Genomic DNA, 18,636 nt, shown 5'->3' with positions numbered 1-18,636 from the left:
AAGTTAAATTAAGAATTATTTGAGAGATAGATAAACTAAATGGACAAATAATACCTACTTGTGTTTTTTTATGTTGAACAATCTTCTGGTTTGTCAACTACCTGTTGAACAATTTCTAGAAAAAACATCGTTCATGTTCAATTAAATGGGGGAAAAAAACATGTTGTATGATCAGATCTTATAGTTATGTGCTATGTAAACTTATATCTTTTAATTTAATGCAAGAAAACCTTTGAACAAAGAAAAATATAATCTTATAATCGTAGGAAACTTAACATTAAAAATAGATAAGAAGTTGCTCAAAAGCTTTTTTTTTGGGGGCATCTTTGAAACTCTCAAGTTTTAGATGGTGGATTTAACTGTAACTAGATATTTGCCAGGTTAATAAACAAAATAATATGCATAAATAAGCTTTAATTTTTTTGGAATGTTAATTTCCTAAAAGCCTCAAAATACTAGAACAACAGCTCACGAGAGCATCCTTGATGTAAAACCTTTGTCTTCCATTTTGGAGAAAACAAAAAAATATACATTGAAAATAATAATAATTGAATCCCTCAAAATATTAAAAATTTACCTAAAAAATAATTAAAAAAAAAAGTAATCAACTTTTTTCTTTGACCCTCTCTCTCCTTCTTCCCTCTTTTCATGGTAGACCCAAACTCTCTCTCTTCTCTTCTCTTCTCTTCTCTTCTCTTCTCTCTCAACCTTCTCTCTCTATCTATCCCCATTTCCATGGAAGCAAGCAGATGTGTTCATCTATCTCTTTCTCTCTCCACAGCCTTACATGAACAGTGACTGTTCTCTCTCTCCCTCTCCCTTCCTTCTTCTTCTCGAAAAAGAGTGTCTCGTGATCTTTATCGCTTAAAAATCAAAACTTTCAGGTAACAGTTTAATGGGTTTCTCTCTCTCTCTCTCTCTCTCTCTCTCTAAAAGCTCTGTTCTTTCCCTTTCTTTTTTTTCTTTTTCTTCTGTGTTTTTATTATCTGATTCTTGTTAGATCCAAAAGCTCTTTATCTGGCTCTTCTTCTTCTTCTTCTTACTTTTTACGAGATCTGTTTATAAACCTAAAATAGAAAAAGAAAACAAAAAAAAATTCACTTTTTGCATGAAAAGCTTTCGATTTGCTTTATACTGGTTTTGGTTAGTTGAAGAGCTTCAATAGGTTTTTGTTTATTATGATTCAATTGATTTCTCACTTAGATTTGTATTCAAAGATCACATAACATTAACAGCTCAACTTCGTTCTTGAGATTCATCTATAGTAAGATCCGTGATTGTTTGATGTTATTCATGATTTTGAATCCTCAAGCTTGCTGCTTTTTTAACTGATGCTATTGTTTTGTTTTTGATGACTAGATCAGGTCACTCTTTTGATGGTATCTGTGACAATATTTGATTACTAGAGTGAAGAATTGGATTTTATAACAATCACAAATCAAGATTGCTCTCTGTTATTAGTTTTTTTTATCCTCTTCTTCATGATGGCCTCAAAAACTCCAGAAGGATCACTTACCAATTCCAGTCAAAGTATGTCAATCAACACGTTAGCAGATCAAGTATCTTCGAGTTTGTCTTTCGCTGATCCAAGTAGTGACGGCAAAACCGTTAGTAGTAAGATCAACGAGCAAGGTGAGAGTGGAAAGAGTAGTACTTGTAGACCGAGCACAAGCAGTGATATAAGCGATGAGAGTACTTGTAGCAGCTTTAGTAGCAGTATCAACAAACCTCACAAGGCGAATGATGTGAGATGGGAAGCCATTCAAGCTGTTAGAACGAAACATGGTGGTTTGGGTTTGAACCATTTTAGGCTTTTGAAGAGGTTAGGATGTGGTGATATTGGAACTGTTCATCTTGCTGAGTTGAATGGAACAAGGTGCTATTTTGCGATGAAGGTTATGGATAAAACAGCTTTGGCTAGCAGGAAAAAGCTTCTTAGGGCTCAAACTGAAAGAGAGATATTGCAGTGTCTTGATCACCCGTTTCTCCCGACTTTGTATAGTCATTTCGAAACCGAGAAGTTCTCTTGTTTGGTTATGGAGTTTTGTCCTGGAGGTGATTTGCATACACTAAGACAGAGACAACCCGGGAAACGTTTCACCGAGCAAGCAGCAAAGTAAATACATCATTCAAACTCTCTCTATCTAATAAGAAACCAGTTTTGTGTGTTTATATTAACTTACTGTTTTTGCAGGTTTTATGTAGCAGAAGTGCTTCTAGCAATGGAGTATCTACACATGCTTGGGATCATATACCGTGATCTGAAACCGGAGAATGTTCTTGTTAGAGATGATGGACACGTGATGCTTTCGGATTTCGACCTGTCCCTAAGATGTACCGTTAGCCTCTCGATAGTCAGATCAGCCAATGTTGGATCTGAAGGCTTGTCAAAGAATTCAGTTTCTTGCTCGCAACAACCTGCATGTATCCAACAACCATCTTGCATCTCAATGGCTCCAACATCTTGCTTCTCTCCTCGATTCTTCTCATCGAAATCCAAGAAAGACAAGAAACCTAAAACCGAAAACGGGAACCACCAAGTTACTCCCTTACCAGAACTTGTTGCAGAGCCCACTGGTGCTCGTTCAATGTCTTTTGTTGGTACACACGAGTACTTAGCTCCAGAAATCATCAAAGGTGAAGGACATGGAAGTGCAGTTGATTGGTGGACTTTTGGGATTTTTTTGTATGAACTGTTGTTTGGTAAAACACCGTTTAAAGGGTCAGGAAATCGAGCAACACTCTTCAATGTGGTTGGTCAGCCTCTGAGATTCCCGGAGTCTCCTGTTGTTAGCTTTGCTGCTAGGGATTTGATAAGGAGTTTGCTTGTGAAAGAACCACAACATAGGTTAGCCTATAAGCGTGGAGCAACAGAGATAAAGCAACATCCTTTCTTTGAAGGAGTGAACTGGGCTCTGGTTCGGTGTGCTAGTCCACCGGAGATTCCTAAACCGGTAGATCTTGAACCGGTGAATCCTAATCCTACTGTACCGGCTGCTGCATCGTCTAGTGTGAGATCTGATCAGAGTAATTATCTTGAGTTTGATTTCTTCTGAAGGTACTGTTTCCACAGTTTGATGATTCTCCTCCTATTGTTTCTTTGCAAATTCTGTTTAGTGTTTTCGAAAAATGTGTTTTTCTTCTTTTTCTTCGTTCTTGTTATATTTTTCACGTCTTGGAAAAAGTTATGAGATTTGTAATCATTCTTCAAAAATGTGAGACAGTCTTTGTACCATCTTCTTGAGTTTAATGTTAGACACGAACCTTTGAGAATCGCTAATACACAAAAACCTCAAAGTTTGGCCTTCCATCGATCTTATCTCAAACACACACCAGTAATTTCTTACAAAATGGATTATATTATATTAACAATCATCAGTTCTTACATAAAAGTTAAGACCCTCTTCTAAATAAATCTATACAGACGAAGAGGAAAGATCTAGTCTAAAGATCTTCTAAACAATGGTAATTGCATAGAAGAAGCTAGATATAAAACACACTGCTTCATTTCAATTGTTTATAGCAGTTATAAGCAATAGCCACAGATGCAGCAGCACAAGCAACAGCTAAAGCAGCATATGTATCTTCTTTCTCCCAATTCTCCAACCACATTGACATCGCAGCACAAACCTTGAATCCGCAAGAAGATACATTCTCGCTGCTACTTATCCGAAAAGATGCGTTTTTTACAGAGGTTACTCTTTCCGAGGTATTTTTCTCTGTGTGATTCTCATCCAAACAGTTAGACTTCCCATTTTGTTGGAAACAGATACTATCATTAACTGATTCAGTCACCTCTCTGTTGCTGATCTTGTTGCTGTTTAATTGGAGCCTATGTTCCTGAGTTTTCTTCTGATCTTCTTCTAAGAGACCCATTTCACCTCTGGAAAAGCAGTCAACAAGTTTTGTTGAAAGGCCAGAAAATTGTAGAGACTGTCTAAATCAAGAAGCTTTGATCTTATATTACCTCCAAAGCCGGTCTACAATTACGCCATTGTTAATGTGTTGCTCCAACAAAAAGGGTACATCTTCTAGAGTCACACACCCATACCTAAAGAGACAGACAAGAATCAATTAAAACTTAAAACTCGGCTAGAAGGGACACATTATTCTTAATTATCGAGATTTGAGATACCAATTCGTTTAAGACTACATCTATCATAAAATCAACTCTGACTGGTTGCAGAATCATTTACTCCAAAAATAGCCTTGTTATACTTACCAGTGTCCTGTGACTTTCTGATTGATGTTTACTCCATAGATGATAACATCTCCTGCATATTTGTGACCTCCAATGTGAGAACAAGGGCTGATTGAAACTTCATCTCGAAGACCACATAATTCAATTTCGTCTCTGAATCGACTAACCAAAGAGGGTCCACAAACTCCACATCGCCGGTATCGGGATCCATGACAACATATAAAGACATATGAACCGCTTAAAGACTCAGGATTTCCAGGCAACCACTCAACACCCTTCACAAGCACCTCTTCAACGAATGTGTCCACATCAAAATGAGTCAACCTTCTGCATTTTTTTGAAGCTTCCAAAATGAGTTACTGTTTCTCAAGAATCATCAATCACAAATATATACTGAGTAGTACCTGTATCTGATCATATCTGGAAATATCAGAACATCTCCATTTGATGTCTCTGTTCCATCATGTCCCTCACATATTGTGAGTAGAGTCTGCAATTCAACCGAAACATTTCAAAAAACAAAGCATCAGGAAAGCATCTAAAAGACACAAAAGATAGTTTATAAGTAATGTGCAAGATCATAAAGAAGCGACATTGTAAGGTTTCCTTCAAAGACACTAGAATTGTGAAATTCTGAAACTTTATCTACAAAACGAATCAACAAGTTCCTAAACTGTAACACATAGAATCTTAACAATACAATTCTGAATTCTGACTCAAGAAAAAAATCCCAAATATCCTCACTGAGATCTAAGAAACTCTTCTTCACTATACAAAAACAAAGTAATGCCTTTTTTTTTTTGACTCATGTTTCAAATTAGGGATGTTCACTGACGAGACCTTTGTTAGGGATCTACTCTGAAGTCTTCCCTATGTTAAGACTCACATACAAATGTTAGATAAAAATTACAGATATGATCAGACCTAAGTTAACTTATAAATCACAGTAGATTCTGAAACATCAAAATTCAAAAAAGGGAGTCGAAACAAAAATCACCTCTTTCTTCATACTACTCTTCCTCGCAGATACAGCGGAAGAGAGAAGCCTCGGTAACCGATCGAACTCAGACGCTTCGATCCTCGCTGGCCAAACGGAAGGTTTTTTGTAGCACAAGAAGACATGCCTCTCGTAGAACTGTACGGTACCGGCGAGCTTCTCGAGTCCGTAATCAACGTCGCTAATGCTCTCACTCTCGTAGCTTCCAGAACGAGAGATCGATTCGTAGAGAAAGCTAGATTCGGTGATGGGAGACGACGAGGAAGGTGGGTTTCTGGTAAATGTTAAAGGGTCGTCTAAATATCTTCCGCTTCCCATCTAATTCGACGGAAAGTTCCAAACTTTTTTGGAGATCGAAACTGAAAGTTTTGGAGAAGAAGAAGCACAGCAGCAACAGAGAAACAAAGTAAAATATTAAAATATATATATATTTTTTTCTTTTACTCAATTAATAATAATAATATAGTAAAGTGTGTGTAATTGTGTGGAAAAACGGCTTTTTCATACCTCCACAATAGTTTTGTGTTGAATTTATACATTTGACTATTGATCTGGCGTAAACATACATTATGTTGATAGATATTTGAATTTCGTACCCTAACTTTGAAATCAATACCCGAAGTATAATTGTTGTGCCATAACATACAAAAACGTGTTTATCGACTAACTCTGTTAAGCTTCCGTTTAATCAAAATGACGTGGATTCCACGTGTGCGCGACGATCCAAACGACGTCGTTTTGGCAAAGCAAAGAATCAAAAATTTTGTCCAAAACGACGTCGTTTTTTATTTCTATCCAAAATCTTTCTTCTTCTCTCCCGAAACTCTCTCTCGCGGCGGAGGAACCCTAGAATTTGGGCGTTTTCAATTTCGAGTCGATCTGAAGCCGAAGGCAATGATTCCCGGGGATGAAGGTGGTTCGGAGGTTGCACCTGGAGATCGAAACCGGTAATTTTCGAAAAATCATTTACGAAATTCCTCATAGTTCATCGATTGATTAGCATTGGATAGTTTGTTGAATTCTATTGTGTAATTGCATCAAAAATGTGTTATAATAGTGGGTATTTGTATAAGTTGTGTATGATTTGTGTGTGTGTGTTAGAGAAAATCTCGGTTTTGAACAATATTTGGTTTTGTTTTTGTAGACCTGAAGATCCAATTTTCATAATCTTCTATAATGGAAAGTTTGAAGTCGCCAATGGTGCTGTGATTGCATATGTTGGAGGCGAGACTTGTAGTCTTGAATGCAAGGCAGAGACAATATTTACAAACATGGTGGAGTCGATTGGGTTGTATATGATTGGGCAAAGGATATGGTTTAAATACCCCTACGAGATGTTCTCAGAGTTGAAGTTGTTGTATGATGGATCCGATAGTTTCCAGAGAATGTGTTCAGCTGCGCTGTGGACAAGATCAATAGAACTCTATGTGCAGAAGGATGAGATTTGTAATGATGGAGCTGGTGAAGAAGAACACAATGATGATGGAGCTGGTGAAGAAGAACACAATGATAATGGAGTTGGTCAAGAAGGAGTCAATGATGGTGGAGATGGTGAAGGCAACGATAGAGCTTGGTCTGCTAGAGGTAGTGATGAAGAGGATTGTTTCGGTAGAGGACATGATGATGAGGAAGATGAGGAAGATGAGGAAGATGAGGCTTGTGATTCTGAGGCCACTCCTCAGAATTCAGATGATGAGGATGGTGGATCCGAAAAACACCTTAGGTACAAAAAAGGCAGTGGAGAGATAAGATTGGGGCAGGTATTTGACAGCATACCTTTGTTCAAGGAAGCTGTTGTTGAGTATGCGCTTAAGGAAGGAACTAATGTGAAGTATTCAAGATGGGGATCTGAGAAATCGGAAGTCATATGCTCTCTTGGTGGTGGTTGCAAATTCAGACTTTATTGTTCTTTTCAAAAAGAACTTAACACATTCCAAGTCATGTACTGCAATGACGTCCATTCATGTGTCCCAAACAAGTATAGCAAGGTAGTGAAGGATGGGGTCATTGCTAAGTTAGTATTGGATGACATTAGGAATGATCCTACTTTCAAGCCGAAGGCAATACAAGCAGTAATGGAGGACCGTTACAACTTGGTGGTCACTCCAGATCAATGTAGAAAAGCCAAGACAAAAGCATTGGCAATGATTCAAGCTGAACATGATGAGCAATTTGCTAGACTAAAGGACTACCGTCTAGAGCTACTTGAGTAAGTTTTTCTTTGTAGATTTGCATTTACTTTTTTGAAACCGATTCTCATCTCTTACTTTGCTTATTTTTTTGTCAGTTCTAACCCAGGCTCGACTATTGAAGTGGGAACAATGAGAACGGATGAAGGTATTGAGAAGTTCGACAGGTTCTACGTCTGTTTGGCAGCACTCCAGAAGACATTTGTTGCTCAATGTCGACCCATATTTGGGATAGATGGTTGTTTTTTGAAGAACGATGTCAAAGGTCAACTCTTGGCAGCTATAGGACGAGATGCCAACAACCAGTTCTTCCCTGTTGCATGGGCTATTGTGCCAGTAGAGAATACAGATAGTTGGCTATGGTTTATCCAGCTTCTTAAAACAGACTTGCAACTTGGAGATGGTGAAGGATTTAGTCTCATCTCAGACAGGCAGAAGGTGAGTTGGAGACACTTACTCTCCTAATCTACATTATACTTAAAATATGAGTTTGAGACACTTACTATTTTTATGATAGGGCCTGCTTATTGCTGTGGAACAAGAGTTGCCCAAAGTCGAACATCGTATGTGTGCACGCCACATATATGGGAACCTTAGGAGAGCATATCCGGGTAAAGAGCTGCCTAAACACCTATTTTGGGCTGTTGCCAAAAGTTTCAATAACGCAGACTACAACAGAGCCACTGAAGAACTGAAGAAGTTTGATCAAGGTGTTTATGATGCTGTGATGTCGAAGAATCCAGAGAACTGTAGTCGTGCTTTCTTCGGCTACACATCAGTGTGTGAAGATGTCTCGAATAACTTCTCAGAGTCTTACAACAATACTATCAACAAAGCAAGAGAGATGCCATTGGTAGCAATGTTGGAGACCATAAGGCGACAATGCTTGGTCCGAAATGAAAAGAGAAGAAAGAAGGCTGCAAAGCACAAGGGGAAGTATACTCCGAAAGTGGCCAAGACTATTAAGGAAGAGCAGAGATACTTGAAGTATTGTCAGGTAATCCCCTGCGGTAATGGTCATTATGAGGTGGCAGAACATGTTCATCATGGTTTCAGGGTTGATATGAATGCAAAAACATGTGCATGTAGAAGGTGGAGTATGACAGGAATTCCTTGCCGTCATGTCTTGCGTGTAATTGGGATGAGGAAGAATCTGAAGCCTGAGGATTTTGTTAACTCTGACTGGTATTTGACATCAAGATGGGTGGCTCAATACAATGAGACAATGAGGGGAGTTAATGGTATGTACTTCTGGAGAAAATCGGGTGAAACAGAGATTCAACCACCACCTAGAGAGCCAACTAAAGGGCGGACAAAGATACAAAAACGAATCAAGGGCAAAAATGAATCTCCAAAGAAAAGGAAAAAGAAAGCAAAGGTTGTAGAAGATGTCGCTCCACCAAAGAAGATTAAAATTAGCAGAGCAGGAATTATTTTGCGTTGTGTTAACTGTAGCAATGTAGGACATAACGCAAGAAGTTGTCCTAATCTTGGGGTCCATCGCTATAAGCCAAGGAAAGCACAAGGGAAAGGTCCAAGTCAAGCAAGTCAACCAAGCCAATCAAGCCAACCATCACAGATTTCACTTGCTGATTAGTTGTTTTATAGCTTATGATTAGGATGGTTCAAAGTTTTAGGATCATGTTGTTTGGATTGAATGTTTAGGATGATGGTTTTTTGGTATATGGTTTAAGATGTAGGATGCTTGTTTTTTGTCTACTTATTGAATCGGATGTTGTTTAAAACTTTGTCATCTAAATGGAATCATCTAAAACAACACTCTTTATAGCATTTTAGCTCCATTAGCATTACATAAACATATTGCTCCATTAACATTGGTAGCAAGTCAAGACATGTTTTGCTTATTGCTTAAAAGATTAAAGCATATACAACAAACATGACTACACTACACACAATCAAATTTTTGAAGCTACGTAATGCTTGAATCTCTTTCTCACAACAAACGATCATGGCTTTGAGTTCTCCAATCTCCTTCTCACATCCTTGTGCAACAGCTTTTATGCCTTCTATTTCACTTCCATTGCTATTCATTGCTAGACTCTTCATCTCAGCTTCCACATCATGTAAGCCTTTCTCTAAGCTTCCCACATCTACTTGTATCTTCTCAACAACACTCTCAACCTCTTCAATCTCTTCCACCATAGATAAATCAGTCCATTTGAACAAATGACCACAATTCTCCTTTGAGCCATAAGGACAACAATAGAATAACCTCCCTGGATTCTTCAATGTTTCTGAAGTTTTGATTACAGACACTGCACCACATCTACATTTTCTAGGTATCCCTCTTTCTTGTCCACGACGATTGTAGCTCGCTTTCAACCCTTAGCCAAATTTCCAAATCAAAATTCGCATATATATTATCGAAATTGAATAATTAAAATCAACCAAAACAATAATTATTACTTACCAGAACTAGATGATGAATACATACGATAACCTACTTCAGATCGACTCAAAATTGAAAACGCCCAAATTCTAGGGTTCCTCCGCTGCGAGAGAGAGTTTCGGGAGAGAAGAAGAAAGATTTTGGATAGAAATAAAAAACGACGTCGTTTTGGACAAAATTTTTGATTCTTTGCTTTGCCAAAAGGACGTCGTTTGGATCGTCGCGCACACGTGGAATCCACGTCATTTTGATTAAACGGAAGCTTAACAGAGTTAGTCGATAAACACGTTTTTGTATGTTATGGCACAACAATTATACTTGGGGTATTGATTTCAAAGTTAGGGTATGAAATTCAAATATCTATCAACATAATGTATGTTTACGCCAGATCAATAGTCAAATGTATAAATTCAACACAAGACTATTGTGGAGGTATAAAAAAGCCGTTTTTCCGTAATTGTGTACAGTATTTATGGATTTTATGATGATGTCACGCACCAGAGTTCGACACGTTTGGTATTCCAAAAATAACAGTTTGAAAATACAATACCAAATGTGAAAATTGAAATCCTTTACCACTTCCATAAATCATTAAAACTTTTTTTTTTTGGGGGGGATTTCTATATAAACATTTATGTTTGAGATTCCACTCATTTCTTCCACGCGTTATTTCATATCACACATAATCGTACGTGTATAATTTCTATCATTTATCAACTTCGTGACTAAATAAGAACGATGTACATATATCATCAAAGTCGAAGGAAGGGTAAAACTTCAAAACACTGCCATAACAATAACATAGCATAACATCTTCAACTATGCAATGTTAATGAATTTAGCAAAGTTGTATGCATTACAATCCACCATATCATTGACCCCTTTCTTTTGGGGTCAAAATCTGATAAACCTTAGAAAATTATTTCAGTAAATATTTTTTATTAAATATGATGATTTTATTCATCAAAATGAAATTAGTTATTGACATGGAATCTAAGTTATGACTACTATATATGCAAAAAACAAAAAAAATGGTTGATCAGTTATTATATTTAACCTTTTGAATGGAATTTTTTTTTTGTTGATGAAACTAGAACTACTGTAGCTAGATAATATGAGATGAGCTCAATTGCTGTAGCTAAGAGGACATAAGAAGAAAGATTCGATACCAGGTTAGCTCGATTACTGTAGGTAAGCCTAGCTAAAATGGCATCAAGTGAGAGACACCATTGTTGTATTGGTTCTGATTATCATCGATAAAAGGTTTCCTTTAATCCTTTAATGTTAAAACAAAGTGTATTGACTATATTGTTTACGGCTTTCGGCTTCGAGTTTAATTTAGCATTTTATAAATTAGTTAGTGGGATTTGTGGTTAACGTACCAATAGAAAGGCAGTCGATTTTGAATGCAAATGAAATTCTACAGTGTGCCTTTTAAGGGAATATTGGGAATTCAAAGGAAATCATATGTTTTTTTTCAATCCGTTTAAAAGTTTGTTCTGAACAATTTTAGAAATACCAAGAAACATTAAGAATTGATGTATTCTTTGCATTCTTGATAATTTTGATTCATTAGATGGGTTTAACTTCATTTCTGTTCAAGTTTACGTTACTTTTTGTCCTGTCATTCGAAAACAGTAACTTTATTGTATCTCTTAGGGCTTGGCCTCTAAATTTTCATCGATTCTTTTTGAAACTAGGATCGAGTGTAAAACAGCCAAGTGAAAAGGTAACAGGAGCAAGTATTTGGAATAGCTTGTGCAGATACTTTTACCAGAAGGTCAGTCCATCACAACTCTTGGCCATTACGATCATCATTGGCGTATGTTCTAATGATCAAGAAGCCGTGGAAGCATATACCGTCCTCGACCCTCAAAACGATTACATGCCTGGTACGATTCTCGTTTTATCTCTTTTTTTTTTTGGGTTCAAATGATTACTGTTTTATCTCTTTACTATATATATAGTTTTTCATTACCTTAATGACATAATCTTCTTTATTTTAATTATTGGTTTTATCACTGCAAAATTAAATAACATAACTACGTAACAAAAATTTTGGCTTTCAGGAATGAGTATTCTATAAGTATTAAAATACATCATTCCTCTTTCGTAATTCGTATAAAACAATTCAATTGGTTTGGTTAAAAGATTTGTTTTTTTGTAAAGATGTAGTAAGTACTTTTGTAAATAAAATTTTTAAGTTTGAACAAAACTATACGTGTCTTTTTAATCAGAGTGGGTTATTTCCAAAACTTGCAAAGATATGTTATTTTTCCGTTACTTTGTGAAGAAAAAAAATCCCTAATATTTTTGTTTTTAATAATTTTTTAAAAGAACTAGTGCCTTCCGGAGACAATAACCTGAAACCAGATCAGCCAAATTTATTCGGAAATGTTTCGGAGTATATCATGAAACTTGGTGGGTTTTGCTACAAGTTGATGACGCCAGAAAATATTCTTTTTTTCTTGAAAAAAACTGGCTGGGGAGGTAAATACATCGAGGCTGCCACAGAGATTATCGACCGCCGCCGCCGCCGCCACAGGGACCAAAACACTCGCGGTTTGTTGTTTAGCGCGAATATTTTCTTTATCCAGATATAGTAATAAATAAAAATATTTAATATAGTATAATTTGACTTTTATCCGCCATTCGTACTTCGTAGTTGTAAATAAGAAAACCTAAGAATGGTCTGATTGTATTATTATTATTTTAGATAAATGTCTGATTGTATTATTGTATACTATATATAGACATCGTTTGAATTTTACGTCAAAACATTAATATCTTGTCTCTGTTTGAAACTAGGATCGGCTGATCCCAACCGCACCGAAGCTGATGACGGAAACAATAAGCTGCTGACAGATCCGGTCACCGAATCTGAAATAGCAAAGGAGATTCTGATGTATTTGCATGAAAACGTTCCGTCCGAAGATATCTTGACGCTATTGAAAACGACTCGCCGGGGTAAAAACTATGCTGGGCCTATAGGAGACTTTGTTCAGATGTACCAGAGCCAGAACCCTTCTGATTCAGCCTAATAATGCCGCCTCGAGCCAGGCCCGTCCTTGGTTTCCGGAGCCTTCAACATATTAACATTTATTTATACAAATAGTAATTAAAAAGTATAGTGAAAGTATTTTAAATAATGAAACTAAAACAAAAAAATATAGTTTAAAAAAAATATATATAGATATATATAGTTTAACTGTAGCAATTTCTTTCACTAGCCGATTAGCATTTATTACCATGATGAACCACCTCCTTTATGGTTTATATAATTTTAATATGTATGGTTTTCTTTTTGGCATACGGATATCAAGCTTTATATAATTTTAATATGTATGGTTTTCTTTTTCTTTAGCAATTTCTTACGTCCTTTAGCATTTTATATATATATATATATATATATATATTTTTTTTGATTAGATCCTTTAGCATTTTATATAATGACGAGTATACTTTTTATATTAAATATATAGAAACAAAATTATAAAAGAGAAACATCATCCTTAAAAGTATAGAATATAGATTTGTTTAAGAACACAAGATTTATAAAGTATAACTCACTTAATTAACCTAAGAAAACTCTCTCAAAAACCTCATATGTCACATCTCAACACATCTTTATATACTACTTTGCTAATCCTATCCTACTAGGAAACACTTATATTTAGATATCTCCTAGATATACCTTGATCGTTATCTCTTGTAAATATAACTCTCTTAGGATTAGGACTAACCTCCAACTCAAGATTCTTTCAAGCTTATCCCAACAAAAAGTACATAATTTAGGATGTTAAAAATCCCATGGATAGAATAGAGATCAGATATATACAACAACATTGAAAAAAAAACTAAAGATTTTTATAGATTTTTTTCCTTTTAAAAGTGGTTCTCATTTTTTCTATACTATTATTTATTTCCAAACAATCCCTACTATTATTTGTAAAGTCGTTTAACTAATAAACCTTTGTTTTGTAAGAAACTACAAGGTTATGCCAATGAAAACAAGACAAATAATATATTTTCAGTAAGGGTAAAGACGAAATTTTTTTTATATCCTAAACGGATAAACACGTGGATCCCGGGTCGGATCTAACTTTTTTTTTAATTTTTTTTCACCTTTTTGGTACTAATAAAACATTTAATTTCCACTCTACTTTGCAAAATGAAGTAATGGTCAAGTGGTCAAAAGTACAAAATGTTCCATTAAGAGGTCTTCACTTTGATACCTATTTATGGTAGGAAATTTTTATTTTATTTTCTTTCCAGTTTTTGTTCCATAAATCTCGACCAAATTATTTTCTTTCCATAAATTTCGACCCGACTGTTTACATTAATAGTGATAATCGTAATAATAATTTTCATAGACTTGGTAATAAAGTTTCTTAAAATTGAACGATATTTCTTAATTCGTTTCTTTATCATTTCGAACTCAAAAAATTTATATTTCCATAAATGTCGATTATTTACATTGATTATGATTATAATTAATTCTACTAATTAGTGAAATTATCTCTGACTTGGTAATCAAGTATTTAAAATTGAAAGACCAATTTCATTGAATATTGTTAAATTCCGCAGTTTAATCAAATCAAACAGAATCTTACCAAATAAGGTTGTTTTACATTTACATCCTAAAATATAGCAACATAATAAATAGTTTAATACTCCTAAGATCTCGCAATCATTCAATATAAAAAATTGAATTCCAACATACAACCTCCCTCATATATCATGTTAGTTGAAACTAAAATATATTTTTCAACCGTTTCAAAATTTATGGATTGTTATCTAATTAATAGGAGGGATTAATCGTTTCCAAGTACACAAATTTACAATAATCGAAATCCAGTATAATCTTTATAATTAGTATCTAATTAATAGGAACAAATTTTTATATTTGTTCTTTTTTTTGTTCCATTTGTTCCTCATCAATTTTGGAGATGAACATTTTTGTTCTATTGTTCCTTATTTTTTGAAGAATGTATAGGAATGTAAAGGAAAATATATTATTTTCAAATGGTAAAAAAATTGTGGAATAAAAATGAATGTGATATTCCTCCTCGTTCTTTTCCTAAATATTGGTCACCAATTGGAGCCTTGGATTCTTTTCATTTATAAAGCGAAACAATGATAATATTTCTGTTATACTAATGCAACAAAAAAGAACAATCAGTATATCATTCATGAAATCCTTTGTTTATATTGTTTAGCACAAAATCCTTTGTTCACAAATATCCCTACTATTGTAATCCTTTGTTCATATTGAATATCATTTTGTTGTGTCTTTCTAGCACCATCGATGCTACTCTATATAATTGATCTCTTTTACTTTTTGTCTAAAATTTTATGTAGAAGACAAATTGTGTAACCTGTTTTTGTAATGTTTTGTGTACAAAAGCAAGCTTCACGCATAAACTCATTTCATATTATTTTTTTATCATATAAAATGTAGACAAAAATTTATGTAACCAGTTTTGTAATGTTCTTATCTACAAAAATTTGACGATTAATGGGAAGGGAAATGATAACATCGAACAACACTAAAATGATTTTTTTTTAATATTGGATTAACATATAAACATCTTAACACCAATATTATTTTAAAATATAATTAACAAATAAAGGTTATGTAAAAACTTTGCATGTTAATATTGTTAATATAACAAAATTTTTGCTTTGGCTATATAAGTTCACCAAAATTCCAAAATTTTAATCTTTACATTTTTTAAAAACAAAGAGCTGTCCTTACATAAATTCATTATTTTATCTTTTTCTGTCTATCACAGAAAATATAAATATTAAATTTGGAAATGAATTGTTAGTATTCCACTTATGAATTAAGCCATTCATTCTTTTTAAAAATAAAAATATTATTGGAAAATTATTTACCCAGGTTAATTAACACCGATAATAGAACATTGATTCGAACATGCTAAGTATTTAACTAACTGTCCTAATATGAAAAAGAGAATGAAAACAATGATCAACACAAAAATAATAACTATACTACATACTAACAAACGAGTAAGATGGTATTAAGATGGGAAATAGTATACGTAAACTGAAAACGGGTAATTCGAATAATGAAAAACTATATATTGAACGATTTTTTTTTTAAGAAAAAGAAACATGAATTTTAGATAAAAGTACAAATCAGAAAATATATGTAGATAAATTCAATTGTCAAACTTTGAAAAATTTGGATAAGAATTGACTCTACAACAGGTAATTAACAACTTTGGAACGGACACTTTGAAAATTTTGGTATTTTTTAAAACAATTATATAGTTTTTGAAAAATATAATGTTTTTGGATAATTTTAACTAATTAAATATAAAAAAATAACTCTGGTATTCCGTCTAAATATCTTACCCAATCTCTTTTAGTAAATATTGTCTCACGAATAATTATTTAAAAGAGAACGAAGATAAGACAAAAATTATGATAGGTACATGACGAGATGAGATGAGAAGAGACTGGATGAGACGAGACAAGATGAGACGGGATGGGTTGAGACATAACGAGATTAGAGAGGACGAGACGTGTTTCTCATTTTAAAATGAACACGACTGGGTTTATTTTTATAATTTACATGAAAAATAAAGTATCTATGTTATAGTACCCAAATTAATATAATTTTTAATCAGTTTACAAATTTAAAACTTATATGAAATATTTGTTCTGTGGTGTAGCACGATACATAGTTTAAGATTATTTAACAAGTACGGTTGTGTAATGTCAACCATTCAGATTTTTTTGCTAAATCAGAAATATATATTTATTGAAAGGAAAGAATAATTAACTTTCCTGATATGCTACGTCGTTTATATGGAAAATATAAGTATGGCATGTTTTTAACTTGAATATGATATCATATTCTTACTACGTCGTTTAGGTTCCTTCGTGTGAATGAATAATGTGGAAAAAATCTGAACGTTATCTTTCTTGATATCTTTTCCAATAAATAACAAGGTCATGAGTCTCATAAAGTCATCAACCTCCATTGTCTCCTCTATAAAAATACACACCTCTTCCTCAATTTATTCTGCAGAATCATAACATATAAATTTAAAAAAAAAAAGTAAATTGAGGATAAACAGAAAAACAATGGAACTGGGAGCTCAAAATCTCGGTAATCAAGTTAGCACAATACTATATATACGAAATTTTTATATCATTATACTGTATGTACATGTACATCCATGCATTGATTCTGTTTTTCAGTGCCATTCAAAAATGTCTAATCGGTTAATCTCCTTTCTTTATAATAGTTAACGTTGTGTTAACTTCCAAATTCTTAAAATTAATGTTTAACTGGTTCAGTCATTAATTTTGCTACGTTTCTTTAAAAAAAAACTTAGGGTGGGAACTTCTCACGCCGAATGAGGTTGAGATATTGAAGAAGGCGATGCCGCCGGATGAGCCCGAAGTTGTTGACGAACTAAATAATGCGATGCGCGAGTTCATATTTACGTGTTGATTCACAATATTGTTATTGTTTTCATTCATAATAATTCAACTGGAATTTTTTTGATAATATATTTACGGTTTTGGTCAAAGTAAACTAATTGTAGTTGTAATAATTTATTTCTATCTTTCAGAAATTTTGCGGAACGGAAATGTCCGTTTAGATGAAAAGCTATCGGTAATGTTGAACATACTGAAGGCAATAGTATTTCTTATGCAATACACTGAACACAACGACCACGCAGCTGTCAATGTCTCTTTGGAAGAGGAGAGATTCATACTACGGAACCTCACCAAGTTTGCAATATTTCTCATCAAATCACTCTCCGTAAACGAGGTCTTCGAACTCATCAAAGCATCTGCCGCAATAATTTGGAAGCTTTTACGACAAGGTAGGTCGGATACTGCTGAGTCGTCTTCGTCTTTTGGTGTTGACCCATCTGGTCCCGAAAATTCTTGATTATCTAATCAACAAATTTATCAATATATGCTTGTCTTCATCTAGTTACTTATTTGCTTTTCAATACATTACCAAAATAAAAAGTGATGTTTTAATTGATTCATGGATATTAAAACTCTTTGATAATAAAAATGAAGAGATTATTGGTTCATTGATATTTATATTAAAACACTTTTAAATTGGAAAACTACAATTAGTTTACTCGGTCGTGAAACAGAAGGAAAAAAAGATTAAGAGAAGTTTGTGAAAGAGTTTATTGAAATAGAAAAAAGAATAATTATGTTTAAAATATTTTAGATTTTTTTTTGTGAAAAATTTATAGTTTTGAATTTTGAATTTTTGATATTTATTTTATTAGACTTTTAAATTTTAATATTTATTGAGTTTTCATAAAATATATTAAAATAATCTCTAATGTTAAGCTCGTTAGACCTAGGCACGGCAATGTTCTTCTAACAAGGCTATACGTGAAAACTGAAATCCACTTCCATAAATAATTAAAACTTTTTTGTTTTTGTTTTTGACAGTTCTACACCCATTACTGATTATTTCATGTCAAAACACATAATAGTCGTTTATAATTTCTATCATTGATAAACTTTATGACTAAAAAAAAGAAAGAATGTACATTAACAGTAATAACAGAGCATCTTCAACTATGCAATTCAGTGAGTTAATCAAAGTTCATGTTATCATGTATGCATTAGTCCGAATCACAACCCTTTCTTTTGGGGTCAAAATCATTGATCAACCTAAATAATTATTTTAGTAAATATGAAGATATTAATCATCAAACTGAAACTATTTGACATGGAATGGAATCTACGTACTAAACATTACTGTATATGCAAAAAATCAGAGCAATTTTTACATTATCTATGGAAATAAAATCATGGGGGGGGG

General features: G+C 33.8%; 4 protein-coding genes across 5 annotated transcripts; 2 read left to right on the top strand and 2 right to left on the bottom strand.

Moving 5' to 3' along the window:
- LOC104761639 (serine/threonine-protein kinase D6PK) lies at positions 653-3,275 on the top strand. 2 transcript variants are annotated; one of them, XM_010484756.2, is made up of 3 exons: positions 653-884; positions 1,365-2,116; positions 2,195-3,275. In XM_010484756.2, the coding sequence occupies exons 2-3, from the start codon at positions 1,482-1,484 to the stop codon at positions 3,054-3,056; spliced, it is 1,497 nt and encodes a 498-aa protein (XP_010483058.1). In that variant the 5' UTR covers positions 653-884; positions 1,365-1,481; the 3' UTR covers positions 3,057-3,275. The 2 variants fall into 2 exon arrangements, with proteins under 2 accessions (XP_010483058.1, XP_010483059.1); XM_010484757.2 differs by having other exon boundaries at positions 1,360-2,116.
- LOC104761638 (altered inheritance of mitochondria protein 32-like) lies at positions 3,336-5,587 on the bottom strand. Its single transcript, XM_010484755.2, has 5 exons — positions 5,199-5,587; positions 4,606-4,691; positions 4,223-4,528; positions 3,968-4,051; positions 3,336-3,883 (listed from the first exon to the last, which is right to left on the bottom strand). The coding sequence occupies exons 1-5, from the start codon at positions 5,514-5,516 to the stop codon at positions 3,505-3,507; spliced, it is 1,173 nt and encodes a 390-aa protein (XP_010483057.1). The 5' UTR covers positions 5,517-5,587; the 3' UTR covers positions 3,336-3,504.
- LOC109130507 lies at positions 8,115-8,984 on the top strand. The gene has a single exon (XM_019240097.1). The coding sequence runs from the start codon at positions 8,115-8,117 to the stop codon at positions 8,982-8,984; it is 870 nt and encodes a 289-aa protein (XP_019095642.1).
- Positions 9,257-9,840, bottom strand: LOC104763484 (uncharacterized protein At4g04775-like). The gene is made up of 2 exons (XM_010486849.1): positions 9,819-9,840; positions 9,257-9,732 (listed from the first exon to the last, which is right to left on the bottom strand). The coding sequence occupies exons 1-2, from the start codon at positions 9,838-9,840 to the stop codon at positions 9,257-9,259; spliced, it is 498 nt and encodes a 165-aa protein (XP_010485151.1).

The sequence above is a fragment of the Camelina sativa genome, chromosome 18 (genome assembly GCF_000633955.1).
Source record: "Camelina sativa cultivar DH55 chromosome 18, Cs, whole genome shotgun sequence".
In the NCBI taxonomy this organism is placed as follows: domain Eukaryota; kingdom Viridiplantae; phylum Streptophyta; class Magnoliopsida; order Brassicales; family Brassicaceae; genus Camelina; species Camelina sativa.
The sequence above is the reverse complement of the archived record's forward strand: the minus strand, read 5'-3'. Positions and strand labels throughout refer to the sequence as shown.